This window comes from Phocoena phocoena, chromosome 4, assembly GCF_963924675.1.
Source record: "Phocoena phocoena chromosome 4, mPhoPho1.1, whole genome shotgun sequence".
In the NCBI taxonomy this organism is placed as follows: Eukaryota; Metazoa; Chordata; class Mammalia; order Artiodactyla; family Phocoenidae; genus Phocoena; species Phocoena phocoena.
The window spans coordinates 73,410,101-73,426,586 of record NC_089222.1 but is presented as its reverse complement, the minus strand read 5'-3'; the positions used below and the strand labels follow the sequence as shown (position 1 = coordinate 73,426,586).

Genomic DNA, 16,486 nt, shown 5'->3' with positions numbered 1-16,486 from the left:
TATATATATTTTTTTGTGGTACGCGGGCCTCTCACTGTTGTGGCCTCTCCCGTTGCGGAGCACAGGCTCAGGACGCGCAGGCTCAGCAGCCATGGCTCACGGGCCCAGCTGCTCCGCGTCATGTGGGATCTTCCCAGACCAGGGCACGAACCCGTGTCCCCTGCATCAGCAGGCGGACTCTCAACCACTGCGCCACCAGGGAAGCCCTCTAATATATTTTTACACTTATGGCCCTTCAATGAACCCTCCAATAAAAAAAAATAAGGTTTAGGTTCATTACCTGCTAATAAAATTAGTCCTGAAAATTATGACTATCCTAGTTGGCTAATTATAACTCCATCTAATAGTTGGCTTTATGTAAGAAGGATGACTATTCAGCTCGTTACCTTGTAATTTCATCATCTCCAAGCACTGCTTTCGAAACAGGTGAATATCTGGCTGGTGATGCTGGTGTCTGGCCCAAGTAGGAAGATGTGCTAACATGGTTATCAACAGGCTGAGAAGAAGCTTCAAAATAAAGTAAGTAAAAAAACACTTGAAAAAGGAAACATACCATTTAGTACCACATTTGTGGATTATCAGTTTCAAAGTTAATTAATGTATAATTCACATTCGCTCATTTATATAATAGAATTTGGTAGAGAAAATTTATTTATTAGGTAAAAAAATTAGAGAAGCTCAAGTTTCCAGGTAAAAACTAGTTTAGAAATTCAGATCAGTAAAGCAAACTTATTCCATTTGGTTTCTCTGAGAAAACAGAACTAAAAAGGAGTTTAGTTTTACAGTAACTGGAGTTACAGTAACTGATCTGCACAATGAAATCCAGGAAAGATTAATCAAAAAACTGTCATAGGAAAGACTGAACCAAATCAGTCTTAAGTACAATAACCTTATTTTTCTAAGAAGTTATTTTGCAGACTAATGTTTTTAAAAAGTATATATGGCTGATCCCTGAACAACATGGGGGTTAGAAGCACCGACCCTCCAAAAAATTGAAAATGCACATATAACTTTATAGTTGGGCCTCCATATCCATGGTTCTGCATCCACAGATTCAGCTAACTGCAGATCCGTAGTACGTACTGAAAACATCCACGTATAAGTGGACCCACATAGTTCAAACCCATGTTGTTCAATGATCAACTGTATACTCAAAATCTGATTGTGAATAACGAAAACCAAAAGCTTTGCAAAAAGCTATGCCTGACAAAGTTTTAGAATAAATTGAGGGACTTCTGGTTTCCAGCTTGGCATATAAGAAGCTTTGAGTCATTACTCTGTCCTAACAACAACTAAAAAGGTGAACAAACTGAAAAATCAACAACCCTTTTTAGATGCTTAAGATAGAAGTCATAGGGCAAAACACTGTCCCCCAAATTAAGGACACTGAAAGGTGAATACAGAAAATCACAACTTACTAGAGCAGAAATCTCTGTGGTAACAAGTGCTGGGATAGAGTAACCTGAACTGTAATTAACAAATTGTTGGGGGCTCAGTGTGGACGACTTTGGGAGTCAAAAACTCCAGGGGGACCCCATCATCAGGGGCCCCACATTTTTGTGAGTTTTACCTCCTAGAACTCTACAGGTTCTCACAGTGAATACTGGAGAAAAATTCTGTCATGCTTCTGGCCGGAGGAGGGGAAAAGGAACCATTTTGAAATATATTACGAGCATTTTGTTCTTCTTAACAGTCTGTCCTCAGAAGAAACTATTTAACCAGAGCCTCACCTGCTGGGGTTTTGTCAGAGCCCAACAGAGCTGGGGGAAGGGAAATAACCAAATCTAGTCAATTCTAGCCATCCTGTCCTAAGGGAGCAGAAACGGGGAGAATACTGAGAAGCACTGTGAAGAGCACTGCAGAGGCACAAGGTCACTAAGGGACTGAGACTTAATCACAGGCCTATTCAACACTTTTCCACTCCAACACCTTATCACCATATTACTAAAGGCCTATTTACAGCAGTTCCTTTTATCCAGTACATCATGCCTGGCTATCAAGAAAAAATTACAAGACACACAAAAGGCAAAAACACAGTTTGAAGAGACAGAGCAAGCAAGCATAAGAGCCAGACTCATATATGTCAGTGATGTTGGAATTATCAGACCAGGAATTTGAAACAATAATGATTAATGTGCTAATGGCTCTAATGGATAAAGAACACGATGGGCAATACAAGTGGAGAGATGAAAACTCTAAGAAAGAAACAGAAAGAAATACTAGAGATCAAAAACTCTGTAACAGAAATGAAGAATGTCTTCGATGAGCTACTAGTAGTCTGGACATGGTTGAGGAAAGAATCTGAGCTTGAGGATCTCAATGGCAACCTCTAAAACTGAAAAGCAAAGAGAAAAAATGACTGGGGGTAAAAACCAGAACAGAATATCCAAGAACAGTGGTAGAACTACAAAAGGTGGAACATATATGTAATGGGAATACCAAAAGGAGAAAAAGGAGAGAAAGGAATAGAAGAAATCTTTGAAACAATAATGATGAGAATTTCCTCCAATTAATGTCAGACACCAAACCATAGATCTAGGAAGCTCAGAGAACACAGCAGGTTAAATGCAAAGAAAAGTTACACCTAGGCATATCCTTTTCAAACTACAGGATAAAAAAAAAGGGAAGAAAAGCCCTAAAAAAAGTCACGGGAAAAAACAGCACCTTACTGATAGAGGTGCAAGGTAAGAATTACATATGACTTCTCAGAAACCATTCAAGCAAGACAGTGGAGTGTTAAGAGAAAAAACCCACCTGTGAAATTATCCTTCAAAAGTGAAGAAGAAATAAAGACTTCCTTAAACAAACAAAAATTGAGGGAACATTTATTGCTAGTAGATCTGCCTTTTGAAATGTTAAAAGAAGTTCTTTAGAGAGAAGGGAAGTTAGTAGGTCAGAAACTCAGTTACACAGAAAGAAAGGAAAAGCACTGATGAAGGAATAAGCAAAAGTAAAATAAAACTCATTTTTCTTATTCCTGATTGATCTAACAAATAACACTTTGTTCAAAACAATAGCAATACTGTATTCGACTATGTCTGTATATATGTTTATGTATAAATGAAATGAATGTCAGCACTGATAACAAGGGATGGGAGGGAGGAATTAGGATTATTTTGTTATTATAAGGAACTCACACTACCGATAAAGCTGTAGTGTTACCTCAAAGTGGAATTAGATTACTATACATGTATATTGCAAACTCTAGGGCAACCACTAAAAAAAAGTAAAAGAATGTAACTAGTACACTAAGAAAGGAGAGAAAACAGAATCACGCAAGATGCTTAATTAAAGCCATAAAAGGCAGGAAAAAAATGGATGACAAATACAGGAGCAAAGAACAGGGTAACAAACAGAAAAGAGTAGCAAATATCATAGACATTAATCCAACTATATCAATAATCACTTAGAACATCAATGGCCTAAATGCACCAATTCCAAGACAGATACTGTCAGAGTGGGTCAAAAAACCAAGACCCAAGATATACTGTCTACAAGAAAGCCAATTTAAATATAAAGGCCTATATATTAAAAGTAAAAGGATGTAGAAAGATATACCATGCTAACACTAATCAAAAGAAAGCAGGAGTAGCTATATTAATTTCAGACAGAGAAGGCTTCAAAGTAAGGAAAATTATCTGGGTTAAAGAAAGGCATTTCTTAATGATAGAGTGGTCAATTCTCCAAGAAGACATGATAATCTTTAACACCTAACAACAAAGGGTCAAACTATGTGAGGCCAAAACAGATAGAACTGAAAAGAGAAATAGATTAATCCACACCTCTTTATCAGAAATGAACAAATATAGCAGGCAGAAAATCAGGAAGGACATAGCTGAACTCAGTAACATCACTAATCAACTGGATATGATGGACACCTATAGACTACTTCATCCAGCAACAGCAGAACACATATTTTTCTTAAGCTCCCACATAACGTTCACCAAGATAGATCATGTTCTGGGCTATGAGACATACCTTAACAAATTAAAAAAAAATAGAAATCATACAATGTCCGTTCTCAGATCACAGTAAAATTAAACTAGAAATCAATAAAAATATGATAGCTAAAAATCCCCCAATACATGGTGATTAAATAACACAAACACACTCTTAAATAACACTTGGGTCAAAGAAGAAATCTCCGGAGAAATTAAAAAAACGTTTTGAACTAAATGAAAATGAAAACACAACCTATCAAAATCTGTGGGATAGGGGCTTCCCTGGTGGCGCAGTGGTTGAGAGTCCACCTGCCGATGCAGGGGACACGGGTTTGTGCCCCGGTCCGGGAACATCTCACATGCCGTGGAGCGGCTGGGCCCATGAGCCATAGCTGCTGAGCCTGCATGTCCAGAGCCTGTGCTCCACAACGGGAGAGGCCACAACAGTGAGAGGCCCGCGTACTGCAAAAAAAAAAAAAAAAAAATCTGTGGGATACAGCAAAAGCAGTGCTTAGAGGGAAATTTATAGTGCTGAATGCATATATTAGAAAAAAAAGAAAGATCTAAAATGAATCATCTTAGCTTCCACCTGATAAAACTAGAAAAAGAAAAAAAAAAACTAGAAAAAGAGTAAATTAAATTCAAAGTAAGCAGAAGGAAAAAAAATAATAAAAAATTAGAGCAGAAATCAATGAAATTAAAAATAGGAAATCTGGGCTTCCCTAGTGGCGCAGTGGTTAAGAATCCATCTGCCAATGCAGGGGACATGGGTTTGAGCCCTGGACCAAGAAGATCCCACATGCCGTGGAGCAATGAAGCCCATGCACCACAACTACTGAGCCTGCGCTCTAGAGCCTGCGTGCCACAACTACTGAAGCCCACGTGCCTAGATCCTGAGCTCTGTGACAAGAGAAGCCACCTCAATGAGAAGCCCGCGCACTGCAATGAAGAGTAGCCCCTGCTCGCTCCAACTGGAGAAAGCCTGCGTGCAGCAAGGAAGACCCGACGCAGCCAAAAATAAATAAATTAAAAATAAATAAATAAAAACAGGAAATCAACAGATTAAAAAAATCAATAAAACCAAAAGTTGGTTCTTTGAAAAGATCAATAAAATCAATAAGCCTCCAGCCAGGCTAACTAAGAAAAAAAGAGAGAAGACAGAAATGAAAGAAGGCACATCACTACAGATTCCATGGAGATTAAAAGAATAGTAAGTGCTATGAAGAACTCTATGCCCACAGATTTGATAACCTAGATGAAATGGACCAATTCCTTTAAAGACACAATCTGCCAAAACTCACAGAAAAGAAACAGGCAATCTGAACAAGCCTATATCTATTAAAGAAACTGAATCAATAATGATAACCTTCAGTGGTGAGTTCTACCAAACTTTTAAGAAAGGAATTACACCAATTCTCTATAACCTCTTCCAGCAGACAGAAGCCAAGGGAATACTTCCTCATTCTATGGGGCCAGCATTATCCTAACAAAACCAGACAAAGAAATCATAAGAAAAAACCCTCTAGAACAACATCGCTCATGAACATAAATGGAAAAATCTTCAACAAGATGTTAGCAAATCAAATCCAACAATATATAAAAAGAATTATATACCACAAGCATCTGGGATTTATCCCAGGTATGCAAGGCTGGTTCAACATTCAAAAAACAATATGATCCATCACAACAACAGGCTAAAGAAAAGTCACATAATCATATCAAAAGATGAAGAAAAAGCATTTGATAAAATCCAAAATATCAATTTATACGAAAATCTCTCAGTTAACTAGGAATAGTGGGGAGTATTGTCAACCTGATCAAGAATACTCGGGCTTCCCTGGTGGCGCAGTGGTTGAGAGATGCAGGGGACACAGGTTCTTGCCCTGGTCAGGGAAGATCCCACACGCTGCGGAGCGCCTGGGCCCGTGAGCCATGACCGCTGAGCCTGCGCGTCCGGAGCCTGTGCTCCGCAATGGGAGAGGTCACAACAGTGAGAGGCCCACGTACCGCCAAAAAAAAAAAGAACACTCTACAAAAATCCTACAGCTAACATAATACTTAATGGTGAGGAGCTTGAAGCTTTACCACTAAAATTAGGAGCAAGTGAAGGATGTCTTAGTTAATGCATTAACATAGGAAAAGGAAACAAAAGATATGCAGATTGAGAAAGAAGCAATAAAACTGTCTTTGTAGATGTCATGATTGTCTATGTAGAAAATCTGAAAGAACTGACAAAAAAAACTCATGGAACTAGTAAGCAATTATAGCAAGGTTGAAATATATTATATATATTGTATATATGAACCTTTATACAAGGTTAATATATAAAGTTGACTGCTTTCCTGTATACCAGCAATGAACAAGTGAAATTTGAAATTAAAAACACACTACCATTTACATTAGCATCCCCTAAAATGATATACTTAGGTATAAATCTAATGATCTACGTGAGCAAAACTACAAAACTCTGATGAAAGATATCAAAGAAGAACTAAATAAATCGAGAGAGAGCCTATGTTCATGGATAGGAAGCCTCAATACTGTCAAGATGTTATTAGTTCTTCTCAACTTGATCTACAGATTCAATGCAACCCCAATCAAAATACCAGTAAGTTATTTTGTGGATATTGTCAAACTGATCGTAGAGTTTATATGGAGAGGCAAAACACCTAGAATAGACAACCCAATAATGAAACAGAAGAACAAAGTTGGAGGGCTGATACTACCTGAGTTCAAGACCTCCTAAAAAGCTACAGTAATCAAGACAGTGTGATATTGGCAAAAGAAAAGGAACATACTGGATCAATGGAATATAACAGAGAATCCAGAAATAGACTCATATATAGGCAACTGATCATTGATAAAGGAGAAAAGGCAAACACAATGGAGCAAAGGCAGTCTTTTCAACAGATGTTATTAGAACAACTGGACAACTACATGCAAAAAAAAAAAAAAAAAGAATCTAGATACAGACCATGTGAAAATTAACTCAAAATGGATCACAGACATAGTAAAACCCCAAACTATAAAAATCCTAGAAGATAACATAGGAGAACATCTTGATTATCTTGGGTTTGGCAATGGTTTTTTAGATACAACACCAAAGGCACGATCCATGAAAGAAAACTGACAAGGTAGACCTCACTAAAATTAAACATTTCTGCTCTGTGAAAGACACTGTCTAGTGAATGAAAAGACAAGCCACAGACTGGGAGAAAATATCTGCAAAAAATATATGTGATAATGAACTTTAGCCAAAACATGCAAAGAGCTCTCAAACTCAACAAGACAACAAACAATCCAATTTAAAAATGTGCCAAAGACTCTTAACAGACACCTCACCAAAAAAGATATACAGATGGCAAATAAGCATATGAACAGATACTCCTTATCATATGACATCAAGGAAATGCTTATTAAATCAATGTGATACTGCTGAATAACTATTAGAATAGCTAAAAACCACAGCACTGATAACACAAAATGCTTGTGAAGATGTGGAGTAACAGGAACTTTCATACGTTGCTGGTGGGAAAGCAAAATGGTACAGCCACTTTGGAAGACAATTTGGCTGTTTCTTATAAAACTAAACATATTCATACCATACGACCCAGCAATTGCACTCCTTGGTTATTTACCCAAAGGAGTTAAAAACTCATGCACATTACTACGTGAAAGAAGGTTTGTTTGTTTTTTTCAAACATCTAGGCCTTCTTTAATTCAAAAGTTTATGGAAAACTTTAGCCTGTGCTATATTTTAAAATATTTACTGAATTGTTATCTCAAATTTGACAAAATCAGCAGAGGGCTTAATTAATTACTTTAATTGTTTTTAAGGAGTTTGAGGCTTTTTGGTGTAATTTGGGAATTTCAATTGGACATATGTGATATATTCAATGCCATTTTGTGAGTTTCACGTAAATTGGAAATGTTAATCAAATTATCTAAAATGTATTTTATGAAAAGTAAAATATGACATATTTGTTTTTTGTTTTTAATTTTTATTGGAGTACAGTTGATTTACAATGTTGTGTTGTTTTAGGTGTAAAAAGTTAAGATTTTAAAAGGCTACATACTGTATGATTCCAACTACATGACAATCCGGAAAAGGCAAAACTATGGAGGCAGCAAAATGATCAGTGGATGCCAGAGGTTAGAGGGGAGGGAGGGATGAATAGGCAGTGCACAGGATTTTTAGGGCAATGAAGCTACTCTGTATGATACTGATAGTGGGTACATGTCATTATACATTTGTCCAAACCCACAGAACATACAACATCAAGAGTGAACCCTAATGTATACTATGGGCTTTGGGTAATGATATGGCAATGTAGGGTCATCAATTGTAACAAACGTACCACTCTGGTAGATGTTGGTAATAGGAGAGGCTATGCAGGTGAGACATTTCTGTACCATTGCTTAATATTTCTATGAACCTAAAATTGCTCTAAAATATAAAGCCTATTTAAAAAAAAAAGGACATGCCCTGACACCAGCTCAGAACGGCCAACCCAATTTATAATTATTCTTTTTAATGCACCGTAAAAGAATGGAAACCCGGTAAAAAACAGGAATTAAAAAATAAGCAAACATTGTTTATTGGTTCATTTCAATAATAAAAAACATCATTATAGGGCTTCCCTGGTGGCGCAGTGGTTGGGAGTCCGCCTGCCGATGCAGGGGACACGGGTTCGTGCCCCGGTGCGGAGCGGCTGCGCCCGTGAGCCATGGCTGCTGAGCCTGCGCGTCTGGAGCCTGTGCTCCACAACGGGAGAGGCCACAACAGTGAGAGGTTCGCGTAACGCAAAAAAAAAAACAAACAAAAAAACCAAAACATCATTATAGTTCATCGACTGTAATTCTAGTGAGAGCTAAGAACAGAAAATTATAAAGCTATTCCTGACCCAGGTAAGCAACACATTTCAGTTGTAACTTCCAAAAGCACAACACATCTGAATTATGTGCATTACTATCAGTAACACATAGAAACAATATTTAACTTTCTTGAGGTATTAACTATGATAAAGTTACTAGGCATTTCAAAATCTAGCTGTAATATTTATTATTTAACCATGAATCTCTTCTTTCACTACATTACCGAGTGCCTTCTATGCACAAAGCATTATAACACCCACTGGGAAAACAAAAGTGCAAGGATCATTACTTCAAATTACTACAGTGGCCAGATAGGTTACATATATGAGTGAAGTAACCTGAGTGAAAGACAGTAGGTAGTGACTGGAAGTACGGTGTACTGGAAACAATTATGTGCTATCAAAAGGACACAGCAAAAAAACAAACAAAAAAAAAAGGAGATAGCATCTATACATCTCTTTCTGTAATCATACAAAAAGGAAAAAGTCTATAATGTCTATTAATAGTATAGAGCTTAGAAGTCCAGAGCCATCTTTGATTTTATACATTTGCAGTCTCTGATAGCAATTTCTTCCCATCCAATTCATATATAAGATACTCTTCTGCATTTGAGCCAAAGGATTTTCTACCAATGGCTCTTCTGAAGTCCAAAGTCTTTCTTGGGTGATATGTAAGAATATCTGTGATTTTCAAGGGAACCGGCATGTTGCCCTAAAGCAACAGACATGCATGTGAACCATTATAATCACTGGCCATTTAAAGTCTAGAGTTTACTGATTTTTTACTCAAATTTCTTTGCTGCATTATCAAGTTTGGCTGAAACAAACAAACAAACAAAAAAACCCAACTGGGCAAGAAATTCAGTCAACTGCTCAAGCCAGAAAATGTACCTTTTCCCTACCATATCCAGACTGTGCCTTTATTCAATGGACCTTTTCTGAAGGAGTCATTCTCACATGTAAGGCATAGTATCTCATACGGCAGGAACTAAAAATTAATGCTCCTGTCAAAGAAATGACTGCCCAAAGAATGATTAGTTAAAACAGTGCTATTTCCTATACCCCAAATCCTAAGTGAAAAGATTCCTCAGAGAAGTACAAAACAAGGGAGGCTAAATTATTGTCCTTAGATATCAAGATTAATGACCCAAACCCTCCAAAGTTTAGGAAAGAAGCCAAGTGGAAGAGCTTAAAGTAAAAGCAGGAAGAGATCAGTGGCCAAATCAGAAGTTTAACAAGGCCTTCCACCTGAAGAAAATATAAAAGTGAAAAGATATATAAATGCAAAAGCATGAGAATTTTAATATCATCAAAGAAACTATGTTCTCTATCAGATCCGATGAACTTTTTTTTTTTTTTTTTTCAGTAACAAACCTCCTTCTATTCCTGGGTACCATATTTTGGCTATTATCCATATGTGGATTACAGCTATGAGTGTGACCCCATCTGAGATTTATGGTCATAACTTAAACTACAATTCTATGCTTTTCTCCAGGCATGTTCTGCTTTTTAGGGAGCAGGAATGGATGAAGACAGCAGGTTGAACCAGGGTTGGGATTCTGCCAGTGAAGATAGAGAGGGCAAGAAAGTAGAAGATATATGCAATGAAGTGAATATCACGACAAACCAAGGAGGCTAAGTTAAAAAAAAGTAGACAAGTAGAAACACAAGGGGACAACCAAGTAATGGTGTCAAATGATTGAAGGTCAAAATGAGAATGAATTGTTAGAACAGGAGTAAATAAACTGATGGATGTAGTCAGAGAATGGGATGATTTAAATCAAGATTTTGGAGGCGGTGAAGGTACTGACGATGATAAGACCTAAATTATTGTCTTGGAACCAAGTACCTGAGTTGGAGTGGAGGGCAGGAAAGCTAGAAAGAAAGAGATCAACAAAGAAGCCAGGTTGTTGAATGAATCAGTGTGCATTTTGCCTGGACATCACTAAGAATGACAATGTGAATGTGTATCAAAGGACAATGGACCTGACACTAAAATCTTTAGTGACTAAAGCCAGATTGATGAGGAGGAAACTACATGACTAACAACATAAGGGACAGGCAGGTAAGTTGAATAGTCTGATGGCAAGGGCTTCACAAGAGCTGACAGGTAAAAATCATTTATGTAAGAAGTTTTCAAATACAAATGCTTTTTAAAACACACATAATAAGTTACTTATGAATTGCGTCTATAGTATGAGCGTGGACTGTTAAGTGTACAACAAAATTCATAAGAAGAGAAACAGAACAGAAGTTGAACTAGCACGGTAAACTTCAACTTTTCCACAATATTCTATTAGTTCAATAACAGATGGATAAAAAGGGACGAAATATTCTACATATGCCTATAGGGAAAACAATCATTATTTACTACTCTTTAGGACTAGCTCTGCCATTTTTTAAATGTCATATTATTTTATATAAAAAGAGATAATTCAATAAAAAGTAACATTTTTTCCAGTTCAACATATTTTTAAGAAGCAGCCTGGCTATTTGTATATTTGGCTATAATCAGGATGCCAACTCTCAATCTGTGGAATAACTGGGACCTAGCTGTCTTGAACAGATAAAGCAGCATAATAAATAATATTTAAATTGGTGAATAAAAGAGCTCATCATTGAATTTGCATCTCCTAATAACAAATAAAATACTTTATACCTTATATAAAGCTTCTGTGAAAGACCAAATATATGGAAGAACTTTAAACAGGTAGTAAAGTTCTTTTCTGACACAATGATGTATAAGACATCATCTCTGTCCATTAAAAAGACTGAATACTATTAAGAGAATAATTCAGCTGTACTTAAGTAATTAATGAATCAAAGAGCAGATAATGAAGATGCATCACTAGAGGACAGTATATATACACTTTAAAATATAAGTTGTATTTAGCTTCTAATGATTAATGATCGTAGTGAACTTTTTGACATTTTAAAACTGGAAACATTGCCACTTACAAAATCACAAATATCTTTAAAATTCTACAATTTAAAAAAGGAAAACTTGGAAAAGCAGATTATAGAGTACATTTATGATCTTTATTACACATGGATGATTCTAGTATTGACTCAACATACCAAACAAATAAAACTTTCATTTTTCAAACAACATGAACACATTAAGAATATATTTAAATCTCATCTCAGCTTGTACATTAAAAAAGAAAATCAAATAGGAAACTTAAAATTATATAAGTACTTTCATTACAGTTCATTTCTAGGCAATACAATTGTACTGTGCACAGAGTTAGGTAATACACTAAGAGTTTGAAGTACAAAGATAATATCTGTGCTCACACAGTTGAGAGTATAGAAAAGTCCAAGTTTTACAAATATTTTAAGTTACTGTTTCTCAAAGTGCAGCCCATGAACCAGCAGCATCAGAAGCATCAGAACTGCCCTGCTTGTTAAAAGAATTGCTTGCTTGCTGAAGTATATTTCTGTGCTCCATCCAAAAATTATTAGAACAAAATAAGAAGCCACATTACTCGCAAATACCTTTGGTGACTGTTAGTTATATAAAAGTTTGAGAATCAATGCCTTAAATGTTAAAAGTAATTACTGCTATGAAATTACAGGTGAAAAGGTGAAAAAGCCATCTCCACTTATTATTATGAAGATTCTGACTTAAAATTGGTTTTTAAAATGATTAGGTTAAAATGATTTATAGTTCTTTTAAAAATGTTTGTATAATGTTTAAACTTTATATTGGGAATCTTCATTAAAATACATCACATCTAAGGAAACAAGATTTAAGCAAACAGACTTACAGTTGGTGATATCAGGTGGTGCATAGCCATCATTCATATACATACTTGTGGGTTTTGCCACTTTCAAAAAAACAAAATCAGATGTGTTCTTTAAGGCAGTTACTGCTTCTTCATGAGTAACTTCTTCTAAACACACGGTATTCACCTAAAAGAAAATCCCAAAAGTTTTACTTCTTCCTTCCCACTTGGAATGTCATTTTTTTCCCCCCTATTGCTCTGGGTATAATCTTCGGTACAATGTTGAATAGGAGTGGTAGTTTGTGTCTTTCTAGGACTTTACCCACTTCATCTAAGTTACCTAAATGCGTTGGTATAGAGTTATTCATAAATAAAAGTATTCCCTTATGTTCTCTCTTTCATTCCTACTTTTAGAAATTTGAGTCATATTTTTTTTCCTGGTCAGTCTAGCTAAAGGTTTGTCAATGTTTTTTTTTTTTTTGCTGTACACGGGCTTCTCACTGTTGTGGCCTCTCCCACTGCGGAGCACAGGCTCCGGACGCGCAGGATCAGTGGCCACGGCTCACGGGCCCAGCTGCTCCGCGGACCAGGGCACGAACCCGCGTCCCCTGCATCGGCAGGCGGACTCCCAACCACTGCACCACCAGGGAAGCCCAAGGTTTGTCAATTTTGTTGATCTTTTCTAAGATCCAAGTTTTGGTTTTGTTGATCTTCTCTACCAACATAGACAACATGGTTGTCCTATTTCCTATATTGTTAATTTCTGTTCTAATCCTTTCTCTTCTGCTAGCATTAGGTTTAGACTGCTCCTCTTTTTGGTAAACATTTTCTTTTAAAAAGAAATAAAACACTATAAATGTTTCTAGTGTTTTAAATTACAGTGCACTAAACAAATGTTCATTTTAGTATATTTTCCATTTCCCTAATACGTGACTTTATAATCGACTGCAGGAGACTTTTAAATGTTTTGACGAAAACTTCTAAAGGTCACAGAACAATCCTGACTTTCACCACTGATTACTAATAATGCTTCGCAGGATTTCAACTGCATGGTCATTTTTATGGTCCCACCCTACTGTGTACAGTGAGGACTTGCTGCATTTTGAAATACACAACTGTGGTATACTGTTCTTCTGATGGCCTGAAATGAGACATTAGTAACTGTGATGCAAAGAGAGGATTAATAAATGCCACACATTAGAGCTGTCTTCTTTGAAAAGTTAACTCTGGCATGTCCCTCTTGGAACCTGGCCACCACTTTGTGAGAAGCTCAAGTTAGCCATGTGGACAGCCCACTGGAGAACTGAATACCTGGCTAACAGCCCCAGTTGAGTTCCTAGATGACAGCCAAAACCAACCGGTCCACTATATGTGAGCCAACTTGGAGGTGGACCCCTGGCCCTAGTTGAGCCACCCCAGTAGACATTATATGGAATAAAGACAGGCTGCCCTGGCCAAACCTATCCAAATTGCAGAAGTGTAAGCAAATAAATAATTGTCATTTTAGCCACTAATTTTTGTTTTTTTCTTATGCAGCATTAGATAACTGATAAAAGAGCTGACAAGATTTGCTGAGGTGATTCAATGTGGAGTGGGAAAGAAAGAGAATGATCCTAAAGTTTTAGACTTGGGGAAATTAGAAGGATAAAGTTCCCGTTTAATGAGATGTGAAAATTATGCAAAGAGCAGAATTTTGGGGGGCAGGGTGGGGTGGGTTGCCGTGATTTGAAAGTTCATTTTTAGATACAGTTGTACTTCGGTATCTGTGGGGGAATGATTCTATAACCCCACTACCCCCATTACCCTCCTCGAGGATAAAAAAATTTGCAGATTCTCATGTTCCTTATGTAAAATGGCGTAGTATTTGCATATAAGCTATGCACACCCTCACCTTATACTTTAAACCATCTTTAGATCACTTATAATACCTAATATAATATAAATGCCATGTAAATTCAAGTTTTGCCGTTTGGGAACTTTCTGGAATTTTTTTCCACCAAATATTTTCGATCTTCAGTTGGTTGAATCCACAGATGTGGAACCCACGGATACAAAGAGCCAACTGTATATTATATTTGAGATGACTCTTGAGACATAGAGAAGGAGACTGAAGTTCAGAAAACAATACTTATTACTATCATGTACAACAAGACCCAGTAAGTTATTTGACCACCTATCAAAGAGAGAAGAGAATATGTTCAAGTATATGAGTCCTGGATCACTTCAATGTTTAGAAGTTAGGGAGAAGATGCACCGAAAAGGAGAATGAGAAGGAATGGCTGGTGAGCTAAGAGGAATAGCAAGATAGAGGGTGACTATCAGGCAAACTGGAAAGAGTGTTTTAAGAAGGAAGAAGGTATGTCAAATGCCTGATACATCAATTAAGGTGAGAATTAAGAATTGAATAATTTCAGTGGAATTATGGCAACAAAAGCCTCCCTAAACGGTAAATCAGCATGAATTTCTGGCTCCCTACCCCTAAAATTGATTTTGGAAGAAGGATAAAGAAGACACAGTATGTAAGAAATTAAAAATAAAAGTGAGAAACATAGTGGAGAACGAAGGTTGTTTGGAACTGGTGTGTGTTGGTGGGGGGGTGTATGCAATGATGAGGGAGTGTTGGTTGTAGCTTGAGGGAAAGAGTGGCAAGTCATAGCTGTGAGAGGATAAGTTAGAGAGAAGCAGTTGAAGGACAGTTCCTTCCTCCTCCCTATCATTAACTCAAAAATAATTAGTTGCTCTTCCTAGCATAACTATTAAAAAAGGGCAAATAAATAAATAGGAGATAGACCAAATCACCACTATACCAGACTTTGTTTGTATGCCTTTTCAGATTCACTTGAGCCTATGTGTCCACTAGGCTTTGGTTGCTTGGTTAGGGGAGAGTCCTAGCTACTGCTATTCTCATATTGTCCCCTACCATTATGAGCTCTTTCACTCAACCTTTTCTGGAGTAAAGGCTGGGCTTGGGTATGGCTGACGTGTTCCACATAGTGAGAGCTGTAACATATTAGAAGACCACATCTGACCTGTCTAGACCATGAGGCTCTAGCTCTTCTCACGACTTCTGGGTTCAGGGGAAGTGCTGTGCCAGAGTGTGGGAACTGGCTTTCTTAGCATTTGTCCAGGGGGGCTGGGTAACACAGTCGAGAAATCTAGGACAGTTAACCCCCGTGGGGTTACACTCTAACTAACAAGAGACAAGAGACTAAAAGGCGTCAGTAGATAAAATCCTTTCTTTTCCCTGGATGGCTGGATCTAAGGTTTAGCAGTTCCGCATTGCCTGCCTGGGAGACTGTCCTACATAACAAGCAATCAGCTACATTTTCTTATGATTTTATAGCCAGCTCAGAAACATAATACATTGTATTGGCTTTCCCTCATTCTCTGCCTCACTTTTCATTTTCACTCACTCTAGCTTCTCTGAAGTTATACCTCCCAATAATACCTTAGCAGAGTAGCTTTTCTTCAGGTTTTGTTTTTTGAGGGAACATGAACTAAGACAGTTATTGATGAAGATTGGATAAATAAATTGTGATACAGTCTACATTCCCAGAATAGAATATTATGAAGAGGGTAAATGAATAAATCTCAGCTCTAGGCAACAATATGGATAAGTCTCAGTAAAACAATATTGAGTGAGAAAAGTATTAAAAAAGACTATATACAGCACAATAGCCTTTAAAATTTTCAAAACACACACTACTAAACAAAACATTTAGGAATATGTATGTGATTAAGCAATCTTTAAAAAACAAAGGAATGAGGAACATAAGTTGTTGATATTCTAGTTCTTGGGTTGGGTAATGACTAGCAGTTTTTACTATACTATAAATAAAATAATTGATTAATTAATTAAAGTAAGAAAGGGGAAAAACAAGGTCACACATGAACAAAGGATGATGATGTTATGAACCTAAGGATTACAACTAAACAATTCTGT

At 36.9% G+C, this 16,486-nt stretch overlaps 1 protein-coding gene across 16 annotated transcripts in view; it reads right to left on the bottom strand.

The window, feature by feature from the left end:
* The window catches only part of DLG1 (discs large MAGUK scaffold protein 1), a 283,484-nt gene that overhangs the window by 100,358 nt on the left and 166,640 nt on the right, over window positions 1-16,486 (bottom strand). For all 16 annotated transcript variants that reach the window (XM_065875942.1, XM_065875943.1, XM_065875944.1 and 13 more), the window contains 2 exons: window positions 12,586-12,730; window positions 387-507 (listed from right to left, as the gene is read on the bottom strand). In XM_065875942.1, coding sequence (XP_065732014.1) covers window positions 387-507; window positions 12,586-12,730 — 266 coding nt within the window. The remainder of the gene's footprint in view (window positions 1-386; window positions 508-12,585; window positions 12,731-16,486) is intronic.